The sequence below is a fragment of the Temnothorax americanus genome, unplaced genomic scaffold, assembly GCF_048541705.1.
Source record: "Temnothorax americanus isolate GAGA-0224 unplaced genomic scaffold, ASM4854170v1 Scaffold164, whole genome shotgun sequence".
In the NCBI taxonomy this organism is placed as follows: Eukaryota; Metazoa; Arthropoda; class Insecta; order Hymenoptera; family Formicidae; genus Temnothorax; species Temnothorax americanus.
Window position 1 is genome coordinate 67,528 of NW_027509301.1, and position 24,756 is coordinate 92,283.

The following is a 24,756-nucleotide window of genomic DNA, read 5'->3' on the forward strand; positions in this document are numbered from 1 at the left end:
CTTTTATAATCCCGATGATAAGTATTATTTTTCATATTGCGTATAATCTATCTCGTTAGTAAAAATTAAAAAGAAATTGAAATAACTTTACAGTAACGTAAATGTTTAATTATTAGAAAAGTTCACTCCCTTTACCTTTACCTACTATACACGAGAAGAGATTGTTAATTGAGACTAATAAAAGTTTTGCTCAAATGTAATGGCTATTGTTGGAAATAAACGTATATAGCTTGTTAGGAAATAATTCTATGTACAACAGTAACGCTGTTCAAACGACATTACCGATTTTGATAGAACCCTTTGTTACTTGGCGCTTTAGCGCATAAAAGATGGCAAATAGCGCATATGCCCTAAATAATTAATCGTGCGAATGAATATTGCATACTGCATTTATGGTCACACCCGGAGGAAAATACGACGATTAATTTGTTTAATCGCTTATATACCCAGAAACCATTTTGCCCCTACATATTCAGGAACTGACCTAATCAGTAATTATTGAATTAAATTTTAATACCTGTACAATTGAATTGCTGCGAAGAATGTTTAGGAAAAAATCGCGAAGAGAACCACATAACAATTTATTCATTATAACGTGAACTCTTCGGATATATATATAATAATTAATAGTTCGCATATCTCGTTTTGAATAATAACAATAAAAACAATAATATCATCTTTTCACTCGTTTTACTTGCGTTTTTTCTATTTTTAATCAAAATTCAACATAATTCCGCCCGTTTAGAAATTAACATATGCGTATTATGATAGCAAAATTGATAATGTTTTTCCTCATCGTTGTGCAATCGCTCATTTAAATTTCTTATTATGTAAATATATAGATCTCTACGGCATATGTGTGATCGCTCATCTTTTTTACGAACGATATAAACCGCTGAGAGCCAGAGGCAGCGAGTTAATACCAATTTGATAATAAAATATGGACTTAATTATTAGGCGCAGAGGCTTTCGCACGCCAGATAAAAATAAATAGAACGCTCAAAGCCCGGGATATTGCGTATCGCGCCGCGAGTTTCGTTATCGGGTTATGGTAGCCGCAAAAGACAGTTGTGCCTGCCAATTGAAGAAACGATCTGTTATCACTGTTGCGATGGTTGATGACACGACACGACACGCTGTCTAGCCAGGGAATCTGAATAATGCCACCGCAAACTTTCGCGTATGCAGCTTTGTCGCGGTATACAATGTGTTTTACAGTTACCGCGCGCGTTCGTATCTTTCCAGCCATTAAATACTGATTTTTTTCACCCGAAGTAATATTCGTATTTTACGTTAATACTATATCGTTCGAATTATGATTCAAACATTGTTTGCACATATCGGAAAACGAGAAAAGAGAGATCTGTAATTATATAAATGAATTTAATTTAATGAGGTATTTATTGAAGAATTTTAAATCGAAAAGTATTCTTTTACGCACATAATTAAAATTTAATTTTAAAAAGTCAATTTGGTTTAAAATTCTCAATCTCTTTCAAAAATTTTTACTTCGACCATATTCCCAATAAAGCTCTTAATGAAAGTTTTATTAGATAGAATCGACCCAAAAAACGGGATTCAATTATCTGTGACCGGTACTTAAAGTTAGAAAAAAGTCTTTCAATGTATTAAATATAAGTAAAGTGCCTATCACAAATTTCCATTAAAAGAAAATTAATTCATTTTTAAATATCTATTCATCGTGACTTGCGCAGTGTGTACACGAGGCAAGTTTCCATTCTTTACAGCGCCCCTCGTGTGTGTTAAACCGTTCTCAATTAGCGTCTGTTTAGGCACCGTGAGTCTTTTTAGAGCCAATCAGTACGCACTAAAGACTCGTAAATAGTGTCCTGTCACCGACGTCTCATCATTTTCCTCGTTACCTCTCGGCTTGTCCTTGTTGTCTGATAAATTAGACGGTACAGAGTCAGCATATACGTTAATCGCATATGAGCCCAATTTAACGTGTATCTCGTGCAAGCACGTGATGAGATGGATAATTCCCGACCGTCAGCCCCGTTATAATGACACGTAAGTCGAGCCGCCAAACTGGTGAAATATTTCGATAACTGGTATGTGACTCATAATACGTGCCAAACAACTTCTTATCACGCGTCTTTAACTCGGAAATATTTTCATTTTGAATAATTGCGGTTAATGTATATAATCCCTCCTTTCGCTCTATATAATAACAATAATAATATAAACATTAGGTTACAAATAATTTAATCTAATTTTATACCCAACATCTGTCTAGAATATATATATACGTGCTTAATCGCAAGAGTTTGTTACACATCTGTTGCTTTACTTGCGTATTAAAGCAATGCAAATTTTGTGACGCGACACTAACAGACTAAACGGACTGCGATGATTACGTAATTTATAACGCGATCTCTCGATTATATTCTTGAAGATACGCTTCAAATCCAATCTGTTGAATCTAACCTCGGATAGTCTGGTCTCAATTTGAATAAGTACTATTATACTCTCTGATTGTGGGATTTCTCATATTTAATCTATATCTTAATCTGTACTATATTAAACAATAAGATTATAAAAAGTAAAATATTAACAAACTTATCAACATATGGTTTAGTGGCTATTATTGTTTTCGTATATATATGGAACTGGCGTGAAATAATAAAAACTATTGCAATATATCGAATTTCGAATACTGCTCTTTTCATAAATACTGTCACGCTAATAATAAGATAATAAAATTAATGATAATTTGCTTATATTACTATTCACACTATACGTATGTGATTTAATGCGACATTAGCATTTATAGCATTAGAAGTATCTTTATATAAAGAACCTTCGACATATTCACTACATATGTGTACTTACCTCCTGATTTACTAGCAGTCTTGAATGCACCCTGATTGTAACTGCCTTTACCCCGAGTCGATCACGTTCTATCAAACAGCCCGCATAACTATAGGAAAGAAAAAGAGAGAGAGATGTCACACTTTCGTATTTCGTATTTCGACTGGATTTCAATCAACGACGGGGAAGAGAGTTTCGATGTTCTCTTAACTACAACTGAAGCATCTTTTCACGGTTCTCTCGTACGCGACGCTTCGAAGGATTTCATGCTGGAAAAGATTAGAAAAGTTGGAGAGCGCATGCTCTTTCGTTGAAAACAAACTTGTCTCGTTATTTTCTTGAACGAAGGAGAAGAAAATCAAGAGGAAAAGAATTAAATATTGAATTATTTACAGAGATGCTGCGCTCGAAGTGCTCTCATTGACGCGAAAAATTCCGCGGAGAAACTTCTCTCGAGTTAAGTTAAGAAGAAAAAGCAACAATTCAATCTGAGACCATCAATTAAGCTAAATTTCACGTTATTAATTTTATAAGAAGAAAAAAAATCTGTTACAATCGTAAAAAGTCGAATTTATTAACATTAATTCTTACGATGATAGTCGATAGCGGTCTCTTGGGGGAACAAACGTCGAGAGATTCGAATAAAATTAAAAGATGGCAGCTTTAAACATGCGCGAACCGTCGATTCGCTATAGAGTTTAACGTCGCGTCGCCTTGACCTGGCGACAGCGAATTGCAAGGATAAATGCCGCCTATAAAAAGCCGTCGTTACAAATTCATGCAACCTTCGCAACTAACCACCGCCCTATCGTTCGCGACTGCGGCTGCCACGAGCGGAATAACGATCGAACGCAAACCAGCCCTTTGCCCTGTCACCGAGCGCAACAATGACTTTCGCCTCAGTTTCTATCTAAAGTTGCTTGCAATGCAAACTGATAACCGGGAAGTACGGTCGGTTTGCCCTAGAAATTTAGTTCAATTTTGGCGTGCTGCAAGCGTGAGTATTTTGAAAATAAGCATACTTTTCATAAATTATATAAATTTATGATTTAAAAATTACATTAAATTATATTAAATATTTTTTGACGCACTCTAAATTTTTATAGATCGTTCTTGATGTCGACAGGCTTTAATTCTGACGTTGACAAGAAATCGATATCAGAGATAAGCTCAATGCATTTAAACTAAATAAAAAAATGTTACGCTATAGCATTTCGTTATCAATAATTCTGAGGTACACTTTATTACGTTTAATGATATATGTTAACTGGTTGTTTTTATCATTAATTAATCGCAGAAAAAGCGCTTTTTATCATTACAAATGATACTTGTAACGTCTGATATAAATGATGAAAAACATCGACACATTCTTACATTTGAGTGTCTCTAATCTTGCTATAGACAAATGTCGAATTAAGCCTGATTTATGCTATATAGATATGCAAATTTCATGTTTTTTTATTTAACTCTATATAGATACGTGTATACTTTTAGAGGTCTGTAACATTTGTTTGCGAAAAAGAAATCCTGCCAACATTGAATTTCAAGCTATTGTCCTCTCAGGATACGAGAGTAAATTTACAATCTACAACTAAATATATTTCAGATATATTCTCTTTTCTTTCATTAATCGTGAATATCGCATATCTATATAATTAACAAAAAAAATTAAAAAAATAAATAGATATATGAAAAATGAAGGCTCTCTATATATAAAAAAATAAAATAATAAATAACGGATAGAGTAAAATCGTACAAAAAAAAACTAAAACGTACGACACTTAAAACGCTTATATCTATATGATAAGAAAAAAAAATCTCGTTATCGCTAGTTCAGCGGCACTTATCGCCGGGAAAGTTTAGTGCACTCTTAATAAAAATCGCGTGCACAGCTGCTGCAAGCTAGTACGATACGTGACGGCGGGCACAAGACACAATACAATGCGACAAATTATTTTTCATATTCGACCGCGTGACAAATTGGTAAAATAAGAACGTCAATTTGAAACACGACACAAAGATGCGTCTGTGGGAAATTTTTTGAAGACGCAGAATGGCAGCAATGCGACGGGGATATTGAATGTCGATGATGTATAAGTTGTTGTAAGGGTATATACGTATCTGATGACAATACTTTATTTTATATTCGTGCTCATGGTACATCTTTGTATCATTTTTGTCTTGTTGTAAGTATTTTTCTCTCGGGGTACAAAGAACAAAAATTGAGCAAAATACGGCGAAAAGAAGAGAAACATCAAGCTCTGAATACGTAATGTAAGCAAATTTCGTTACCGTCATATATTTTCAGTCACATATTCTTTATATAATTTTCTCATTTATTGACAAAAGAGAAAATCTCTTTCTTACAATTCTTTAATTCTGAAAATTCAAAAAATTATATAAGAGTTTTCGAGACACTTTGTGTAATTGTAATTGTACGGCAAGAGATAATAAAGTTTTAAGAATTTTAAGGTTGCTAAGATCTGTTTATGTATCAAAGGAGTACTTCGGTTGTACACTTGCTCTTCTTAATAATATCAAAAATATCCAGACTTATTTTAATATGCTTTTTGAAGCGTATTGCTAGTGCTGTGCACGTGTCATCCGAGAATTTAATAACAATAAAACGCGCCAAGAAAAAAGGAACGTGGCTCCTCTGAAAGAAAAAAATATAAATCTTTTCTCGCTAAATCTTTTTTAAATAAATCTTATCGCTTCAAAGTAACGATAAAGTTTGAAATTAAATTAGACTCGAGATCATTTTTGAATAAATGATTATACTCTACTCTAGAGTATCACCAAACATACAAACATAACGAACAATATAAAAACTATTTGCAACGTGAAGCATATAGCAATGTGAAGATCACAGATTTCATATGACATACATGATGTCAGGATTAATTATGTGATGTTAAATGAGAGAGTCAAATGATGAAAAAAATCAATAATATGAGCACCATATCAAGAAAGAGTGGCAATTCTTCCCTACCAAGAAATAATATTTCCTCTTATTATGAAATATGATGATATACGTCATTTTATCACAAAGTATTTATTTTTGACCCATTTTAACTAATTTACGAAAAGTATCTACAAATATATAAAATCTGAAAGTATACCGAGAAAAATATTGCAAGACATAAAATTTTCAAGTTCTATATATAATATAATAGAGAAAAATAAAAAAAGTTCAAGTAAGTAAAATAAAAATATAGTGCGTGTACGTGTTAAGTAAATACATATAAATAATTCTAAAAAGAAAGTACGAAAGATATATTTCATGTGAATGAAAAAAATGAAGAGCACCTCTTGTTTATTATCAGATATGTTATCAGAAAAGATGGAAGAATATCTCGAAAGAAAAATATCTCCAAGAAGTGGTACGCAATAAGACGGAAATGACTTTTTCATTCGTGATAAAACAGCCAATATAATTTGTTTATACCCGATGGATTGTTAATAAACTATTGAATAAAATTATCGGAAATATGACTCTATTTCTTCATCTTTTTCTAGATCGTGGTACTAACCGTAACATAAAGACGTAAAAGTTTCAAGCTTATTTGTGAGTAACTCAGCCGAGCCTGAACAAATCTATTGTTATAATGCAGCACACCAAGTAAACACGTATCACAGAAATGGGGGAAGGGGTGGAATAAAAATACACAAATATACAGTCTATCAAAAGAAGAGAAAAGAAGCGAGACCAGAAAGAGCACACACGCGAGCTTTTTCCACACGGAAGCGAGCAAATCGCGCGCGAAGAGTACCTCTCTTGCGTCTAATACCCGGATGGATCACGGAAGATGAACGAAGATGAAAGAAAAGTGCATCGGGCAAGCGGGAGCGGGTAAGGCACGTCGCGCACGAGATCTAACGATCCTTCTTTCCCGGTTGGCAGATGACTCGCATCCTCCCGCCAGGTGCGAGGACGAAGGAGAACGCCGGCGGGCAAACGACGACCGACGGCGTCCCCGTGCCAACCCTCGGGGGTGCCCTTGCACGGAAGGATCGACGGTGGAGAGAGCGTGCGGCGCGTGTCCGCGGCGCGGGAGTACTGTTTCTCGCAAAAGGTGGAGGCGCCTGCACGCTCTTCGGTATTGATCCACGTGGACGACACTCCTCCTCGCTCGTCCGACCATCAGCCCCGCCGTCTCTTAAGCGTTAGCATCCAATGGCGATCTGGCCGCGTCCGAATAGAAGTGGCGATGTGCTTCCCGTTGAATCATCGTTCTACCTGATGCCTGCTTGGATCCACGGGAATTTCCTTGATCGATAATAGTCGCAGACACCAGCGAGCTCGCGGTTTGACGAAGCAGTGAACGACCGATTAATGGTTGTAGCAGTTGTACACGCAAAATATAAATGCTATAACCCTCCGAGCGTAGCGCGAAAACAAAATTAATGAGACGTTTAAGCGTAAATAAACTCCAAAAACAAATAAAGGAATCTTATTTACCTTTAATATTTTCCATTCCTTAATTTTGTAAATTCAACTGAATTTCCTTAATTTTCTTAAAATCTATGATTGTATTATATTTATTAATTTACGTGTCTTCTCTATATTAGATTTTGTATCGTATTATATATATCAATTCTGCTTTTTTATATTTTCCTGTCAACATAAATATTTGTAGAAACATTTATTATTTGCTCGTAATTTTATGTAATGTTTATTAATAGAGAAATCAGGCATTTTATTAATAATTGCTTTTATCTAAATATACAACACACAGAAGAAAATAAATGTTTCAAGATTTCATTTTCTCTCTCTTTCTTCTTAGAGTATTGATTTTAGCTATTGGAAGCAGCTGTGATGATTCAGCTGTAAATGGCCTGTAGCATCTAAATTGTAGTTTTATCTGAAAACATTTCAGACCAAAATTCGATTTCAAAGATTTCCTATTATCAAAATTCGAACTGTCCTCCTCGATATCCATACAAATCTGTCTACTTACATTATAAAGTATTCAGACCAAACGATATACAGCAAGCAAAGACTATACCTTCTATGTCTTATACATTCGAGGGTGGCTCGACAGGACACTGACACGGCAGAGTGAAAGGATGTCTGAAGGTCGTTCATTGCCCTCAAAGAGTATGAATTGCCGACTGAAAGCTAATTACGTTAATTTCTTGCATTGAATTTTAATAGATATATTCGATAGAAAATTACATATAATATCTATAGATATGAATCTTATTAAGAAACATATATATACGGGAAAAAATATGTTCTTGAAAAATGGTGATATCTTTTTTTCGTTAAAATGCGTATTAATATAAATTATTTCGAGTACGCATGCAAATTATATTTAAATAAGATATTTTAAAAATTAATTTTAATTGTCTTAGATATGAAAAATAAACTTTTTTCGATTTATCTTGTATAACAACAAATTATAAAATTGATATTATCTTATGTAATAATTTCAGATATCTAAATAATAAATATTTTTTATAATTTTTAGAATAAATATCAAATTACGCCACATTCGAAAACTACGTGGCTCAAGATATAAGGTGTTCTTCCTTTCGTTATAGTTACTTTCTTTTATGATCAAACTTCTCTAATCCTAGTGACGAACAAGTTAAAGAAAGTCTGATAAGACAGTTCTATATATCCTATAGAAAAATATATTATATATCTAATGCGATATATATAGGGTAATGAAACTTGAAGCTGCTATCAAAAGTTTATAGGGTTGTACGGAAGGCAGAAAATTCTACTTCCTATAATGCAAATCTCGTTCTTCAGTCCTGGCATGAATATATTATATTCTAAGATTGGTTATTACCACAGGCGTCCGTCAAGAAACGAGCCTATTTATATGTTGAAAGTCAGTCGGCTTCATTCAAGTGCACTTCGTAAATGTCGGATATCTCTTTGTAAGAAGAAAATGACGAAAAAGTCGTAGATTACATCGATCCAACGATTATAAATAGTCGACCCGTACTTTATTTACAGATTGATTTTACTGTTCCAATCACCAGCAGCGTCGAGAGTAATTCTAAAATTGCAGAATAAATTTAAATACAAATTTATAAAATACTATGTGACTATGCTCGCGAGAGGATTTGATGAATTTGAATTGAATAAGTAAATTGATTTAAAAGTATTTGGTTTTTTATTTCCGTTTATTATTTAGATTTATACAGCAGATTTTTCCTACGAATCTATCGTGAGAGTGTATTTGGCAGATTTGCTCGTTAAACTACTATCATATGTTATATCTACAAATCCTGAAAATAAAACACATTGCAGTTTAATGCGAAAGCAATTGAAGTCGAAGCAATTTGCAGCTGATCAAATTGATTGATAAATAGCTGACATATATTGCTAACTTTTTATTCACTGGACAGTTATTGACATCTACGATATATATTATTCCTTGTTTTTATTATAACAAAATGGGTACAAATTCAATTGTTTTGTCCATATGTATTGTTCATATATTATAAATATATTATTGTATATATACATATGTGGAGTCTCATATTTACCTCATGCAAATAATAATATATATAATATATATTTAAGTTTAATACACTATAATATTTATATACAAATAAAAAAAACTCTAAAAGAAATTAAAGAAGATATAAATCTAGTACATAATAATTATTAAAAAATAATTGTAAGTAAAACATATGTTAAATATATCTTTTATCTTAAATATTTTTTAATTTACTGCCAAACAATCTAATTGATAAGCAAATTAGAGATGTATTAATTAATTATATTTAATTATACCTTGCAATAATATATAAAGTATAACCAACAGTTAACATTGTTTTTCCCAGAGCAGATAAGAATTGAATTTCTGTCCAAATTTAATTCTCTTATCGTGATAACTCTGTGAATGTTGGTAACTTTACCATTTGAGAACTTTTGATACATCGATATAACAGATTCCTGTGCAGTAATGCTGTTTGCTTATTACACATATACATATTAAATTAATCTGTTTTATATTTTATATTTTTGAATTAAATAATAATTATTATTTGTTATTAAATTTGATCATTCATTTGCATCTTTTGCCTTTTTATCATGATTTATTTTTATCATGATCCGCATTCTAGATATAACTTTACGTATTAAATCAAGAGTAACTCCGATAGATGGCAATATCATACTGACAAGACCAAAAAAATGATTATATTGTAACAATTATATTAAATTATTGTGCATAAAAGAAGTCCATAAATTAAAAATATATATGTGCAAAATTTATATTTAAAAAAACAGATAATAGCAATATACAATGATAAATGTTATACCTCGTCTAATTTCTCTAATGTATATATGTATATATGTACATTTTTTATTTGCATATGTAATATCTTTTTTTGTTAATTTATTTATATTATTAATAAAATTTTTTTTTTTATTAATTTTGTTACTTTTTAGACATATAATTAAACAATATTTATACATTTTATCTTTTTTGAAACAATTTTTCACAAAATAGAAGTTGCTGTATACAAAGTTTATTTTATCACAAATAAAAAACAATATATTTTGATACAGAAATATTTTGTAGAAACATTTTTCTATTCTACATCATTATATCTATAATTATATATCTCATATATATTTTATTCTCTTAAAAAATATCTGGAAAAAAATACAAATACCTTTTTACCTACAGCATGAATAATTCTAAATAATGTTATTTGTTTTCTAATACGCGTTTAAATCATACAGACATAAATACAAATAAATAAACATACCACAAGGAAAAGTAAATAAAAAATATATAAAATCGTTACATATATACATCTTAAACATTTTATAAACGTTCTGCTACTTTAAACGCTGATATTTTAACAAAGTAATCGCTTGTCATCCTATTGGATACACTTGACTTGACAAGCGTTACAATAGATTAAGCGTCGTTTTCGCTTCGAAGATCGGTATCCCCGAAAATTGTCTAAAGCCGTTAAGCTGTTAAGCACGCATTCTCTGACAGGTCTAAGGGTTCGATCACCTCGCCATCTTAAGAAAACAATCCGTGCGAGTTTCTCGCCTCGTAGTTAACGCGGAAAATCCTGACAAAATTGAAGGGGAGTGAATGGGAGTCCTAAACCGAGATGGTTATGAACTTGAAAAAATAATACGGAAGCGAGCTTCGGGGACAGTCGGCTTCGACGTGCGACGATGTGAAAAAAATCAGATAAGGAAGCGTGGCTCTCTTCCACTGACATTTCCTTTGTTTAAGAATCGAGATAAGGCCCAGGCACAAGGCCCGTGTGGAAGGTCCTATGTTTGAGCACGGGCAGGAACAAACCGGGCGCACCTCCTTTTCTCTCGCTCTCGAGTCAAATATTATCGGGTGCACATATACCTATGTATTTATCCGCATAGTTTACTCCGGACACCTGCCTGCAACCTATAGATCAGCATTACGACACGTCTGCCTAAACAATGACTGAAGTCCACATTGATAACAGTTTTTCGTGAAATAAATAAATGAATGGTAAATCCTCCAATTGACGAACGTTAACTTTTAATTGCTAATACAACGTCTCTTTCATTCTTTATTATCATTTATCTAATATTTTCGTGGAGCTAAAACAGATGACCGTTGGCTATCGCAACTGTGTGGTCCAAAGATGTAATTATTTATACATTTATACTAAGGCTCGGACAAAAGAATAACACATTGCGCAGTTAAATCGCTCGAAACAGAAATGTTCGAGCTTCAAATTCAAATGCAATTAAAAATCAATTTATTCGATTGATTCGATTAAAACATTTAAATCTTTGAATAGTCAAATAATAGTTAAATAATACTTGTATATTTATTGTATGATTTTATTTACTGACTCTTAGAAATCTATTTTCAATTTATAAAATACACGACGAAGAATTTGAAGGATCTAACAAAGAATACATATAATTTCGAGATAATTTTTCCATCATAAGGGAAAATCCGGATTCGAAGAAGATTGAGAACATATATAGGGTAGATCTTTTTATGAAAATCGATGTCTTCGTGTCGACAGGTCCCGTATTTGCGATGCACTTGTGACGGTGCGAGCTTGAAGCTGGCTCGAATGACATCGATGGGCACCGTATAGCATAGTTTTCCCGGCCACATTGCCGGCAAATATTTGCCGGAAGGTGGAAGAGTCCTCTTTAAATTCCACTGGGGCAATCGGCGCCTCAACGTTCGAAATAACCTCAGAGTTTAAAGCTCCTCCTCTAAAGATCAACAAAGATCATAACGAGATGATCCTTTAACGGTATACGCTGTCTTCTATGTTATCGAAGAATAACGACGGTTTAGCGATGCGCTAAAATAATTTCGCATATAGAATAAAAATGTAAATATATAATGAATGATACTATAAATAATAATGAAATAACGATAATACATTATATAACTTATTACCAATATCATTATTTATTGTCAAGATATGTTAAATTAAAATATGATATGGTAATGAAACCTGTAATAATATATGTATACATTAATATTTTATAACTGTTTACATTACCGATAAAAATAAAATAAAAATCCATAATTTATATATTTCTTACAGTATTTATTGTAAATTTATTATAATTAACAAAAAGAGAAAGCACGTTGTCTGTAAATACTGTAAATTATAATTAAATATGTTAATTTATGATGAAAAAATTAATTTATGGATATAAAGTATGAATAATTAATGTAGTTAAAAACTAAAAATAGTTGTGATAATTGTCAAATTGTAGAAGCGACAATTTCAAAATTGTGCCACGCAGAGTCAGGTAATCTACAAATTGTGCGTATGTCAGATTAACATTCCGAGAATGGGTTTTTATTTTTATTGCAGGGTAACGGCAATCGAGAGCTCGAATTTCGTTCCCAGGACCGGTGTGCACGTTCGTGTGGCTACGCAGGATTAAGCAATCACATGGACTGATGGTACCTTGATAGCGATGCTAATGCCGGGTCAAAAGGGCCTAGCACGCGTTTATGGCCCTTCCGTTTGCTTAGGCAAATCGAAGACATTCGCGGTCGAAGAACCAGTATGTGATGTATCTTCGGTGTTGAAAACAGTCAGCCTGCAATAAAAAGAACTATTACAGTGGTATCCAAATGGCAAAGCTTATACTCATAAAAAAAACGCCGTTTTTCCCCTAATGGAAACACGTAGTTGTAACTAAATGGGTCAGAAAAACACCTGGTATACATAGAGAACGGGAGGAAGAAATGAAAGAAGAAAATGGAAATTCTTTTTCCAAATTCCTTCTTAATATATTATTATCTTTTAGTTGGACATTGTGTCGTGTATTTATTAAACTTTCATATCTCTTTTTAACTTGATCTCTTTCCTTTTAACTTTAAAGATAAATAGAAAACGTGCAAAAATATAATTTTTTCAAAATTATTCAGAATGTAGCTCTTGCACTCCTTTTTAAAAATTACAGTAAGTGATTGTGCTAATAATAAATATATCGATAAAAATAGTAAGATACTGGACCAATTACGCTAATAAAAACATTCCTTGAAACAATGTTTTCTATCTACTCTGGGTTATCGAAAAATAATAGGAATATATTGTATATATATATATATATATAAAACAAAAAATTATATTTATTATATTAAATAAGTTAGATAAAATGATATAATTTAAATTATAAATTATTTTAAATATTTGTTTCGCTTTTTAACATTTGCTTATTAAATATATATTATGTGTAATATTGAAATTATATGAAAGATTATTCACAACGATAAGAAGCTACAGGGTTCAAAAAGTCGCACGAATTCATTTGTTTCAGGTTCGGGTTATTCACGTCACAAGAACGATCGCGAGATACTACTTCAGAATCAGTGGACTATTAGAAGGTCGAAGGTCCTTCCGATGATCGATGACGGTGCGCGTCTCCATGTAATAATCGTAGTATTATACGATACATTAAACTGGAAGTCGACGCGCGCGCCGAGCCATATACGAATCAATCTCACGCTCCCACAGTTAATCGGGGGAAAAGGAGAGATTCGAATCACGGTGGGCGATTATTAAATTCTGTCACAACATCTCGTGCGCCTAATTCGTCCCAATCGTCATAGGTCATTCCGGTCCGATCGGTTATTCGAATTTTCAAGGAGATCCACGCGTTGACTCACCTCAGTCTGCGAACTGCAAGAGCACTTCTTATTTACATCGTATTATGTATAAGTTGTACCCCGGAATAACTTGATTTTTATCTTATAAGTTGAAGAGATTTTTATCTTACGAGTTAAATCATTGAATCCTTTGCATTTAACTTTCTATTTAACTTCAATTATTTGCATTCTTAAATCAGAGTGTGCTCAACACACTGCGGATTCAAAATTAAATATTTAAAATTAAATATTGGAAAAACACATACAGAGACTGTTAAAAAAAAAAAAAAAAAAAGTATTATTGGAATTAACGTCTTAAGCATCTTTAGCATAAAATTATATATATATGTATATATATATATATATATATATATATATATTTGCTATATTATAACATTCTTTATAATACAAGATATCTGGATATTCAGTACAGATTGATCATAAATGCGTCCCGCTTTCTCTTTCTTCGAAAATCCAATATCAATGACAAGTCGAAGCCAGCGTGCGAGACTGGCGATATGTGTCGGGGGCCCGTTGCAAATTACAGCCGCAAAAAAGAGATTATTCCGAGGGCACCAACACAGAGTAACAATACGGAGTATATAAAAGCGGGACGGGCGCAAAAACGTCTGGCACGCGGGAGAGGAGATCGCCGGACGATTGGGGAATCATCTCCGTCGCGCCCCGTGGCAAAACGCGCGTCCGTGTTCCATTATCGCCTAATTGGATGAAGATGCACATCCCTTTGTCCCTGGCCGGACAACGCCACAAGTCCCGAATCCCGGGCTGTCCGCTTATATGCGACGACGGGCATTAGCGCGATCCCAGGAGGCAACCGTAGGTCGCGTTTAATTGTTTTGCCCCCGAGATAATTGAGGGGGAGGCAGTGCGCGCCCTGCCGATTGGTCGTTACGATGACTTAAGCTTTCGCGGCGGTTAAGTGCCCCATTGTTGCACACGACATCTCCGAGATGACGCCGGCCAAAGGCGAGGGTACCTCTTAAGTAAAAGTTAATCGCTACCAATCCACCTCCCTCGGTTGCCCACCTGCCCCCGTTCTCGACTTCGCCGCGTTCCATCGTTCTCCATTTGTACTAATATGCCGGGGATACTATGGCATATATATGGAGTTTCTCACGGTACCTCGGTATTCTCTCAGGGAATGTTAGGGATAGCCTTCGACAAATGCTTGTCGAATAGAGATTAGTTACAGCGTGCTGGACATCGGGATCAATGCGTTCTCGAAAAGCTCCTGGCAATATAATCGCTTTGCTCTCAAAAACCGGATAATATATAAATTTGTTCGTGTTTTATAAGTTAACACATCATATATTCTTCAATATATTTTACAAAAAAAAGTGCCATATATGCAGCCAAGAGTTGTTCGTATATAAAATTTCGACGTAAGAGTATCTGCAATGTGTTTAAATTTAAAATTAATTGAAATATTTACATATTCTGATTTATACTTGCATTCTTAAATTTGTATATTGATGTGTAAGTATTCTTCTTTATTTTGTTTAATTTTTCTATCGGTTTCTAATTCGTCAAAAGATCATGTTAATCATCGACGGATTCAGAAAAGATATAAAGAAGATGGACAGAGAAAATTTTCAAATAAGCGGGGAGCAATAAAGCGAAGAAGTACGGATGCACTTGAAGGATCGCGCTCAAGTCAAAAAGGAAATACCTATAAGCTTGTAGACGCATTGGAAAAGCATCGATGTGAGCATCGATGCGGCTCGTCACACGAGAGTGGCCTCCTCGACTCCGCTCGAGGGTTCGCACAACTCGCTCGAGGGGGCTTCAATGCGGCTTACGTCCAGCCCGAGTTGTTTAAGCGGTTGTACAAATAGAATACAAAGCGCCGTGCAAACAACCGGCTAAAAGGTTTGAGTTGTAACGCGCTCGAACGCACTTCACGCAGGCAAACAGATATATCGGGGACTGTCGCCGATCCGCAGGCGTCCTGATCTCCGGGCCCGGCCGCCATTTTGATGTACCTGCTACCATAAAACCCTCTCTCCGCTCTTATGCGCCGTTAAACACCTGCAATGTAACGCCTGCAAAATTTTCTATAATCCATATTTTGAAAAACAGACACAGCTTCCTGTTATGTCAGGCAACATTTTAGATAGATAATTCGCAATAAGAAATATTTCCTGAATACCACCTACTATCTCTTTATTTTCTGTATATAGTTATTAGTTTATAACAATTGAAAGAATAATTTTTTTGTCTATTAGATTAAAAACATAAACATTTAATCTAATATATTGATCTAAAGCCTTTATATGTATTTAATAAATTTTATTAAATATTCAAATTTTTAAGTTTTCAACATAATTTGATAAATTCAATGATAAGTAACTTGTGTATTAAATAATAGGTCTAATGTGTAGCACCTTTTAGCATGCAGCTATACTATAGAAAAACAGTCGTCTATACATTGTGTGTTTAGATGCTTTCTAATCTGTTTGCTATATTGTAGCGAACAATGTCTTATTCTTCATTCACTTCATCCCATTCACTTTTTCTCCTCGAGCCAGTGAAAAATAGGGGTTTTTCAATGACTATAGCCTTAGTATTTTCTGCATAATCCTTTGACAGGTGGAATAATCTTTCAGGGAACACGCACACACAAACACACGGTATTAAATCTGCAGCTACTTAAAAATAACTCAGGTTCGAAAGCGGAAAGCGAGTCGGCGACAAATCGCATGTGCGGGGCCAAGAAGTTGAAAATTCCACGAGTGTTTTTCAATTAATATAAAAGCCCGATCGTCCAAACGATCACGCCCATGGAGCCAGAGGGGTCGCGTCGGCGGACGGCGAGAGCCGTCCGTGAGAGAACGAGATTTACCTGCGGCGCGGAGGTAAGCCGGCCCTCCCTCCCGGCCGAGCGGAGCAGACAGGTAGGTGGATAGGAGAACGACGGCACGATCACTAAATTAAGCCGGATTAGCCTAATCTGGCCCCGCGGATCGTTAATTAATGAGGCTATTAGTCAGCGGCGTTGACTATTAATTCCGACGATATAGTCATGCCCCGGCGATACGTTATGGCAATATCGTGTATTTGTCACTATCGTCCGGCTCACAAATTGGTTACAGCGCATCTGGAATGTCGTATACTCCTCTTTGTGTGTTTGTCCTCTCCTCCTCGTTTTCCTCCTCTGCACACCCCCGCCTCCTTCCCGCCCTTTCTCTTCTCAATCCGTTTCACTTCGCGATTAACCGTCTCTCTTATCTATCTGTCTCACTTCCTTTCATTCACTATTCCGTTGGACATTCAGCGCTCCTTGTCCTTTTTTTTTTGCGCCGAGCGCTTGCCACCGAGTCGTTTGCATAGCGGTGGCGAAGCGTCGATCGTTATCGTCCCTCATCAACGTCGATCCGCTATTAATTTATCGCGGTGTCGCGCTGAAAGTGAACGATGCTCCCCTCGAGCGGACCACACTCGGAATACCGGTCGCGCGATAAATTTATGTCCACCAGCAATCGTTTAACGGATTATTAATTTCTTAGCTGGTATATTTTGGACACCGAGTTCCCCGGATTGCACGACAACGGAGTCGGAACAGTACAGATATCGTGCGATCGACGATCAAATTCCGTTTTACTTATTCATATATGCTGAAAAGTCGTTCGCAACAACAGAAGCAATAAATTTTATTTTCAGTATTATTGCGTATATATATATATATATACTTTCATGAAACGAGATGTTTATCTCTTAATACGAGCGTTTCCACACAGAATACTTTTATTTTTCTTATATAAGTCAGTAAATTAATCTAAAGATATGATTTTTAGTTTTATTTCATGTAAAAAGAATGATATAAAAAATGTTGTGCACGACCAATATAATTTTATTTTTTGCCTAAAGCATATTTTTGTTTAAATACATGCACATACCGTTTTACTAATTAATAATTAAATTATATTTGTTTCATTAAGATATTTTATCACTTGAAATTATAATTATGTACTTAAATATTAATAATATAAGTAGAAAGGGCTGTAAGGGTCACAACGCGGATCCAGGTGCGTTTAAATATAAATGTGATTTATTCCTCGATTTACAAAAATCCAAACGTTTCGGCTCCTGTCCGAGCCATCCTCAGTGGTATAATATTAACAACAAAAATATATTCTCCTTTAACATGGTGAGTTTACTGTTTCAATTTGACAGAAACTTAGTGAGACTAAAAGGTCCAAATCTGTAACGTAATTGAGAGTTACATCCTTGTCTTAAATTAAAATTCTAAAAAAAACTCACCAAGTAGTCTGGAGAAAAAATACATCGCAAAGTCAAACCAAATAATAAGAAAATTTACTTAAATATTATATAACTACGAAAATCGATAATCAAGAATTATGTGTTTCAAGCTAAAATATGCTTCCACACAGAACGCGATGTATCTACACTCTCCCTGGACTATATATATATATGTATGTATTATACAAAACCACAATATTTCGGTGACCACCAAGCCTTTGAGAAAGAAGATGATTGAGAGGTCGAAGATGATTATGGTACTTGGAGATTGTCAATGCCCGGATCGTTATAAAAGTTTCGAAACGATCGTGTCGACAGGATGACAACTATATGCCCATTCACAGTCAGGTAGACCCCCTCCTTGTCCACCCGGAGGTTCGACGACGGGTCCCGTGGTTTACTGTCGTTGGTTTAAATTTAAGAAGGGGAGATTTCCCTTTGACCAAATTCTAACTAGGCGTGCATCCGGACCGGCAAATGTGATAAAAAGAGAACGCGCGCGCTTCGATACTCTCACCTGGCTATGACAAATTCGTGAAAACTCGTCGTTTAGCCCCGCCAAGGACAGGGATGATGCGCACGATGCGGTTGTCGCGGAAGTAACTTCAATGGAAAGCTACGGAGGATGGCTAATTCGGAATTTGGGTCTCGAATTTGGTCCCCGTTCCGCTTTGAGAGAGATATTTCGCACAAGGTCTACGCGCGATCTCTTCTAGAAGTTTCTTGCATCTGCCGCTCGCCGCCACTCGCTCATTGTATACCTATACAATCTTCTTGTAACAAATGTGAGAATACTATGGCCTAGAGATCTATATCTCACCTTTTGTGCGCGATATAGGATAATTATCTCATCTTTAAAATTATTATTTCAGATTTTAGGCATGGAGAAAAGTAAACGATAGATCATTGCGCGATCACACATCTTTATACTGTCAATAAAAACTGAAATTTAGAATTTACTCTTTGCTACAATTATCAAAATATCATTTACATAATTTTTATTTCCAGCACTTCATTCAGCTGTGAAAATCAGAATAGAATCTCTTGGTCCATAAAGGATGAAGTTGGATCCAGGAACTTTCTAAACTAAACAGATAATTAATTTAATATTACTAATACTTATTAATATAATTAATGTGCAACGTTTATACATTTAAAAAATTATACAATTCCGTTAAAAAATCTATTTTATGGTAGTGAAAAATGAGTCGCATCTGTGTTACATCATTAACAGTGTAGAAACTACTATACTATATAATATACCGAGACTAATGTTATTTCGATAAGGTATATTCTGTGATGTATAATAGTATTTAAAAATTAGAACGCGTGTTGTTAAATATAATTTTACCAGCTAAATTCCATTTCGTTCGGCCAACTCGAAATGCCAGTTATTTCTTCCTTTTCGGAGAATCCGGGAATTATTAACGATTTCGCACGCCTTTCGAGGCTCTGGAAAACCGCCCGTGGAGCGAGGTTTTGCACGTTCCTTCGCGCCGAAAATTACGACAGGATGCTTAATTATCTCTCGAAAAAGGATGTCTTAACTTGGGTGGCGTTGGCATTACCATGCATCTTACCTACCACAACGTCCACTAATTCGTCGCGCTCAGGCACAACACGAATGATTACAAAAGGCTGCTTTCACATTATAACCGTTAACGATGTAGATGATCATGGAGAAACATTGTAAGTGAACAAAAAAAATTTTTTTACGACAATTTAAGTCATATGATTCTTTTCATTTTATAACTTTTTCAAATAAAAATTTTTTAATTTTTAAGTTTTATTTACTATTTTTATGTGTTATATTTAAAAACATGTATTTTATTAATTTTCAGATTTAAATGTATTACATCGTTAAAAAAGTACGTATTATCACGAACAATACACACTTTTCGAGAATAAAAAAAAAGAGATAAAATAATATTAATAATATTCTGTATAGTTTTTTTGACCGTTATTCGTCAATTTTTATTATATACTATATATTGTGTAAAGAATTATATTTCTTAACTGCAATTCTTATAATATTAATTATAAATTTGTAAATAAAATGTTAAATAAAAAAACACTAAACAATATTTTTGCATTGCTTGATTATTAAGAATTAAAATATTTTATCGCTTAAAAGTATTTCGTTTTAAAGTTCCCGAAAAATCAATTTAAAAAGTTTTATTGTAATTTAATTTGAATAATATTTACTACAAGACAATCTAATGCAGTAAAAGAATAATCGAAATCACTAAAAATCCCAAAGATTTTTGTTGTTCTAATAACGATCTTGTATTCATAAATCTGCCTCTTTCTTAGTTTCCATCACAGAGAGTCAATGGAAGTCAAAAAGCCAGGCTAATATCATAATACCGTAGTTCCTGTTTGTTCTTTGAATGTCACGTAGGTAAAACATTTCTAATTTTCCACGCTTCAATATTGATGTTCCTGTATACATGATATAACAAATGATCTGACGATCGTTTTCCACAATTTCACTGCAATAATGCTTCATCAGTATTATGTTTTAAATTTTTTTTTCCCAATGTTTTATTATTCTCCCTACCTGTTTACCTGTGTCTACCTTTTTTCCTTTTACCCTTCGTAATTTGTCAAATTCTGTACATAATCGCAACGATGATTTGAATGCAAACCTGACTTTAAATATTAACATATTAAAAACTTTAACATTTTTTGTTATATTATTTACTGTAAAGTTTCTGTCTCAGTACATAAAACTTAATTTTATATTAATTTATCGTTAAAATTTGACTTCGATTAAAACTGCATAATTTAAATTAAAGTAATTCATTTTAGTACAAACTTGATTCTATCACGACATGCGACATGGATCAATTCGACTCGTGTATGACTCGGCGACATGTAAAACTCCAACTTGGCAAATATATCAAAGTAAGTTAAAGCTATATTGATTTATTTTTTACAATCTCGATGACTCGTCAAGTCAACTTCTATGTAAAGAGGTCGGACCATCTAAACGATTTCCGGAAATGGCGTAGGAACCGCGAAAATAGTGATTCATCAGTCCCGTCAAAAGTTTCCCAGAAATGAATCACATCCTGTGCCGGAAACGGCTCATTCTTATCTCGTCATCGATCATGGATTGAGTGTAGAATGATTTTTGCCAATTCCAATGCCATTGTACTCTAAATTCTAATTTATTAACATATACAGATCACCTACATGATAGATGTAATATATTGTCTTATAGCGCATTGTGAGAATAAACAAAATTATGCCACGATCGTGAAACTTTTACTTTAATTTTTAAGCCGTACGGTTATTGTGATTACGTGGATTTGAGCCACCCAGGATCAATCCATTAGCGCTCGGCAGGATACGGTCTTACGCCATCACACACACATACACACACATCAATATTATAAGAATTCCCGCCGGGCCATCGACCCCTCATGAATCCCCCTTGATGTTTTTACAGAATGAAAACGAGGCTAGTTCTGTATCATTGAAGTTTAAACCGCCTATATTTGTTGTTTTATATGTATACACACATATCATGCATCATCTCCAGCACTAATAAAATTTAAAGCAATAATGCTTCTTTAATCATCATCTCAAAATTATAACTCTAAAACTTATCATCAAAATTATTTGGAACAGAATTCTGAATTACTTGCATTATCTCATTTTGCTTATAATTATCTACGACAACGACCACTTGGGTTTTTTTATAATTTTAGTTTTTACAGACAATAATGATAAACATAATAAAATTAACTGATAAAACCCGATCATTAGCACAGCAAGCGTCAGATACATATATGTATGAAAAAAGAAACCAACTTCGGTAGTATACGACATTGGCCATTCTTTCGTAATCCGCCACCCATAGGAGAACCCGTGAGCATTTGGTGGCTCACGTAGATCGATTCATCCTCGAATGATCGGAGCTACTAATTAACCGTCAAGATCCGGTTCCTCGCAGCTGCGGCAGCGGTGGTCTTTCCCCGTGCGCGACTCCACACTCGTCCGTCCGGAAGAAACTTCGGCGGGAGGTAAGAGGACAGACTCCCGCGGGTGGAGAAGAAGGGAAGAAGAAGCGAAGAAAGAAGGACGATAAAAAGGATGGGGTGAAGAAACTTTTTTTTTTTCAAGAAAGAAAAAAAAAATATATATATATATACGGGACGGGTCCCGTTCGCAACCGAGCAAGAAACCGGAATGCGACGCGCAAGTGCATGTCCCGTCTGCGGGAAGGGAGGGAGGGAACGAGAGAGGAAAAGGAGAACGATTCGATGATCGATTAAGAGATAGAACCGAATCGTCTGGTCGTATTACGAGCGGTAGTCATTCGGTATATGTTATAGCCTTATATCGTCCTTTTTTGCGCGGGACCGCCTCACTGCCCGCGGCAAAGAAACTTCAGCAAATTAAAGAGCGAATAACGCGCGAAAAAAGAAAGAGAGCGAAGATGAAGGCACGAGATATACCGCCCGGGTCGTCTTCTTTTTCTTCTCTTCGCGGTACGCGCGCTTTTCCTCCTGCGCGGTTAATTCGGCAGGCTTCGCGGGAGGAATTTTGACAGATGAAAGGACCGGACGCGGAAGGAAAAGGATGAGCAATAGATATCATTATATGAGAGTGCGTGCGTACGTGCATGTGTAATACAAATTGGGTTGAAAATTAACACATTCAATTGCGTATTATATCTTAGAAAGATCGTGCAAAGAATCAAGTAGCAAAGACTCTTAGAAATAATATGCCAAGCAAAAGACATTTCATATAAAATAATAAATTTTGTATCTAAGCTTTTAATTTACAAAACAAATTCCTTTGTATTTACTTATAATTGACGTTTCCGTTAAGAAAAAATTTTGTATTGCTTACAGAATTTAAAACTAAAGAGAGATATAAGAAATTTTACTCAACTGTTCATTAATACATAAATGTATAAAATCACATAATTACGTAATCAGATTAATATTCTCAAGCATTTCAATTATTGTTACACGTGTATTATTTCAATTTAAAAAAAAATAAAAAGAAATAATTTAAAAATATTAGAAAATCTGAGAAGTCTTTCCGTTCAATTAAATTGAGATCTAATCGTAAATGGATCTTTTCAGCGTGGGCAGAGCTGCCTTTGGTTCCTTCGTGAAACGAGAGTTGGCGCAAACAGGGCTCCTCGAGGGGTCTCCGACGCGGGCCCACGCCACGTCCCGATTTGCCTCGCGTGTCGCGTGATTAACGAAACGTTATTAAAACGTATATATCCGCGTGTCCGCGGGGCCACAAGGAAACGTACGACCGCCCATTAGCCATAGCGAAATCGTGGTGGCTAATTAATCGGAGCAATTAAGAAGAAGAGGAGAATCTTCCTCGGTAAACCCCTTCGCGCTCTCTTCCTTCCGCCTCACTCTCCCTAAAGGTCCTCTTTCCCTTTTTCCTTCTCTCTCTCTCTCTCTCTCTCTCTCTCTCTCTCTCTCTCTCTCTCTCTCTCTCTCTCTCTCTCTCTCGCACGAACTCAAACATCGTATGGATTCTCGCATGGATTGTGGGCCCGCGACACGATGATCTACGCGCCATGCATCCCCGCCGATTTATTAATGCGAGCCCACGGCATTCGTTACTTTTTTCTTCATTTAGACCACCTCCAGAAGGAGAGGAAGGAGTTGCGATCGGTTCTGTATCGGTCTCGAGTCACGCGGGTCGAATATACTACGAGGTGGTCCAAAAGTGAGGATCGCTTTATGAATGGAATATCTTAATAATTTGCTTTATATATACATATGTGAAAAAAGTGCAGACACAAATTGGTGTTTGTCGAATCGATCGATCAATTTGTTAAATGCCGATTATAAAGATTGTTTCGGTTTGAGATTTATTTGCTGTTTATAAGGTTTAGTCTTCAAATACAACAATATAACTTGCATTATTTTTATTATTCTTGCTGCTATTATCATGTAAAGCAAATAAAATACAAGAATCAAAATTTCTTGCCGTTAATTTATCAAATATGATGAAACCAGACTCGACGTATCACCACGTTGGTCACACAGTGACTCAGAAATAAGGGGCACGCGCAAGAAACGCGTTATGTTGGATCAGCCGCGGGGCATCATCTCATACAAAAGTTTTTTCAGCTGCAAATCGACAGGACCGCGATACGTCATTTCTTGGCGGATCGATTCGTCAGATCGCGCACGGATGCGTATTAACGCGTCCTAGCTGTCACGCGAAGAATGCGTCGACGTGTCTCTCTATTTCTTTTTGCCGTCTCGTCGTCCTTCTCTCCGTTACTCTCCGGATCGCCGTTCAACTGGGCTCGTATTCCGTTCCTGCCTATAGCGACAACTGTCGGTTCGATAAGTGTCGTTGCGCAGGTTTTTCACGTCGTGCGCAATAAAAGCTCATAAAAGCTGCGCAACGACACCGACAATTGTCGGTAAGCGGATTTTAGCGGAACAGAGAATACGGCCCCTGATCCGACGAGAGAATCAGCGGATTTATCGATCGGAAAATTCCTTATTGTCTTGGTCGCACCGCGACTTCT

General features: G+C 35.1%; 2 protein-coding genes across 6 annotated transcripts in view; one reads left to right on the forward strand and one right to left on the reverse strand.

The window, feature by feature from the left end:
• Ndae1 (Na[+]-driven anion exchanger 1) overlaps positions 1-6,747 on the reverse strand; it is a 57,543-nt gene extending 50,796 nt beyond the window's left edge. Inside the window, exons 1-2 of the mRNA XM_077402977.1 lie at positions 6,606-6,747; positions 2,854-2,941 (exon numbers count right to left, since the gene is read on the reverse strand). The gene's annotated coding sequence lies outside the window, so the exon portion shown is untranslated. The remainder of the gene's footprint in view (positions 1-2,853; positions 2,942-6,605) is intronic.
• On the forward strand, positions 3,171-20,175 carry LOC143895686 (uncharacterized). 5 transcript variants are annotated; one of them, XR_013256409.1, is made up of 3 exons: positions 3,171-3,829; positions 3,939-4,066; positions 6,352-6,627. XR_013256409.1 is itself a non-coding variant. In XM_077402994.1 (3 exons), exons 1-2 carry the CDS (start codon positions 3,578-3,580, stop codon positions 12,751-12,753), a joined length of 342 nt encoding a protein of 113 aa, XP_077259120.1. In that variant the 5' UTR covers positions 3,171-3,577; the 3' UTR covers positions 12,754-12,755; positions 13,619-20,175. The 5 variants fall into 5 exon arrangements, 2 of the variants coding, with proteins under 2 accessions (XP_077259120.1, XP_077259119.1); XM_077402994.1 differs by lacking the exons at positions 3,939-4,066; positions 6,352-6,627 and adding exons at positions 12,664-12,755; positions 13,619-20,175; XR_013256408.1 differs by lacking the exons at positions 3,939-4,066; positions 6,352-6,627 and adding an exon at positions 6,737-6,808.
• Positions 20,176-24,756: the final 4,581 nt, after the last annotated feature.

Bases quoted from the DNA above. Each gene is read 5' to 3' on its own strand.
- LOC143895686 (XM_077402994.1), top strand. From the start codon at position 3,578: ATGCCGCCTATAAAAAGCCGTCGTTACAAATTCATGCAACCTTCGCAA. The intron at 3,830-12,663 runs GTGAGTATTTTG...TTTTTATTGCAG, and splicing joins AATTTTGGCGTGCTGCAAGC to GGTAACGGCAATCGAGAGCT.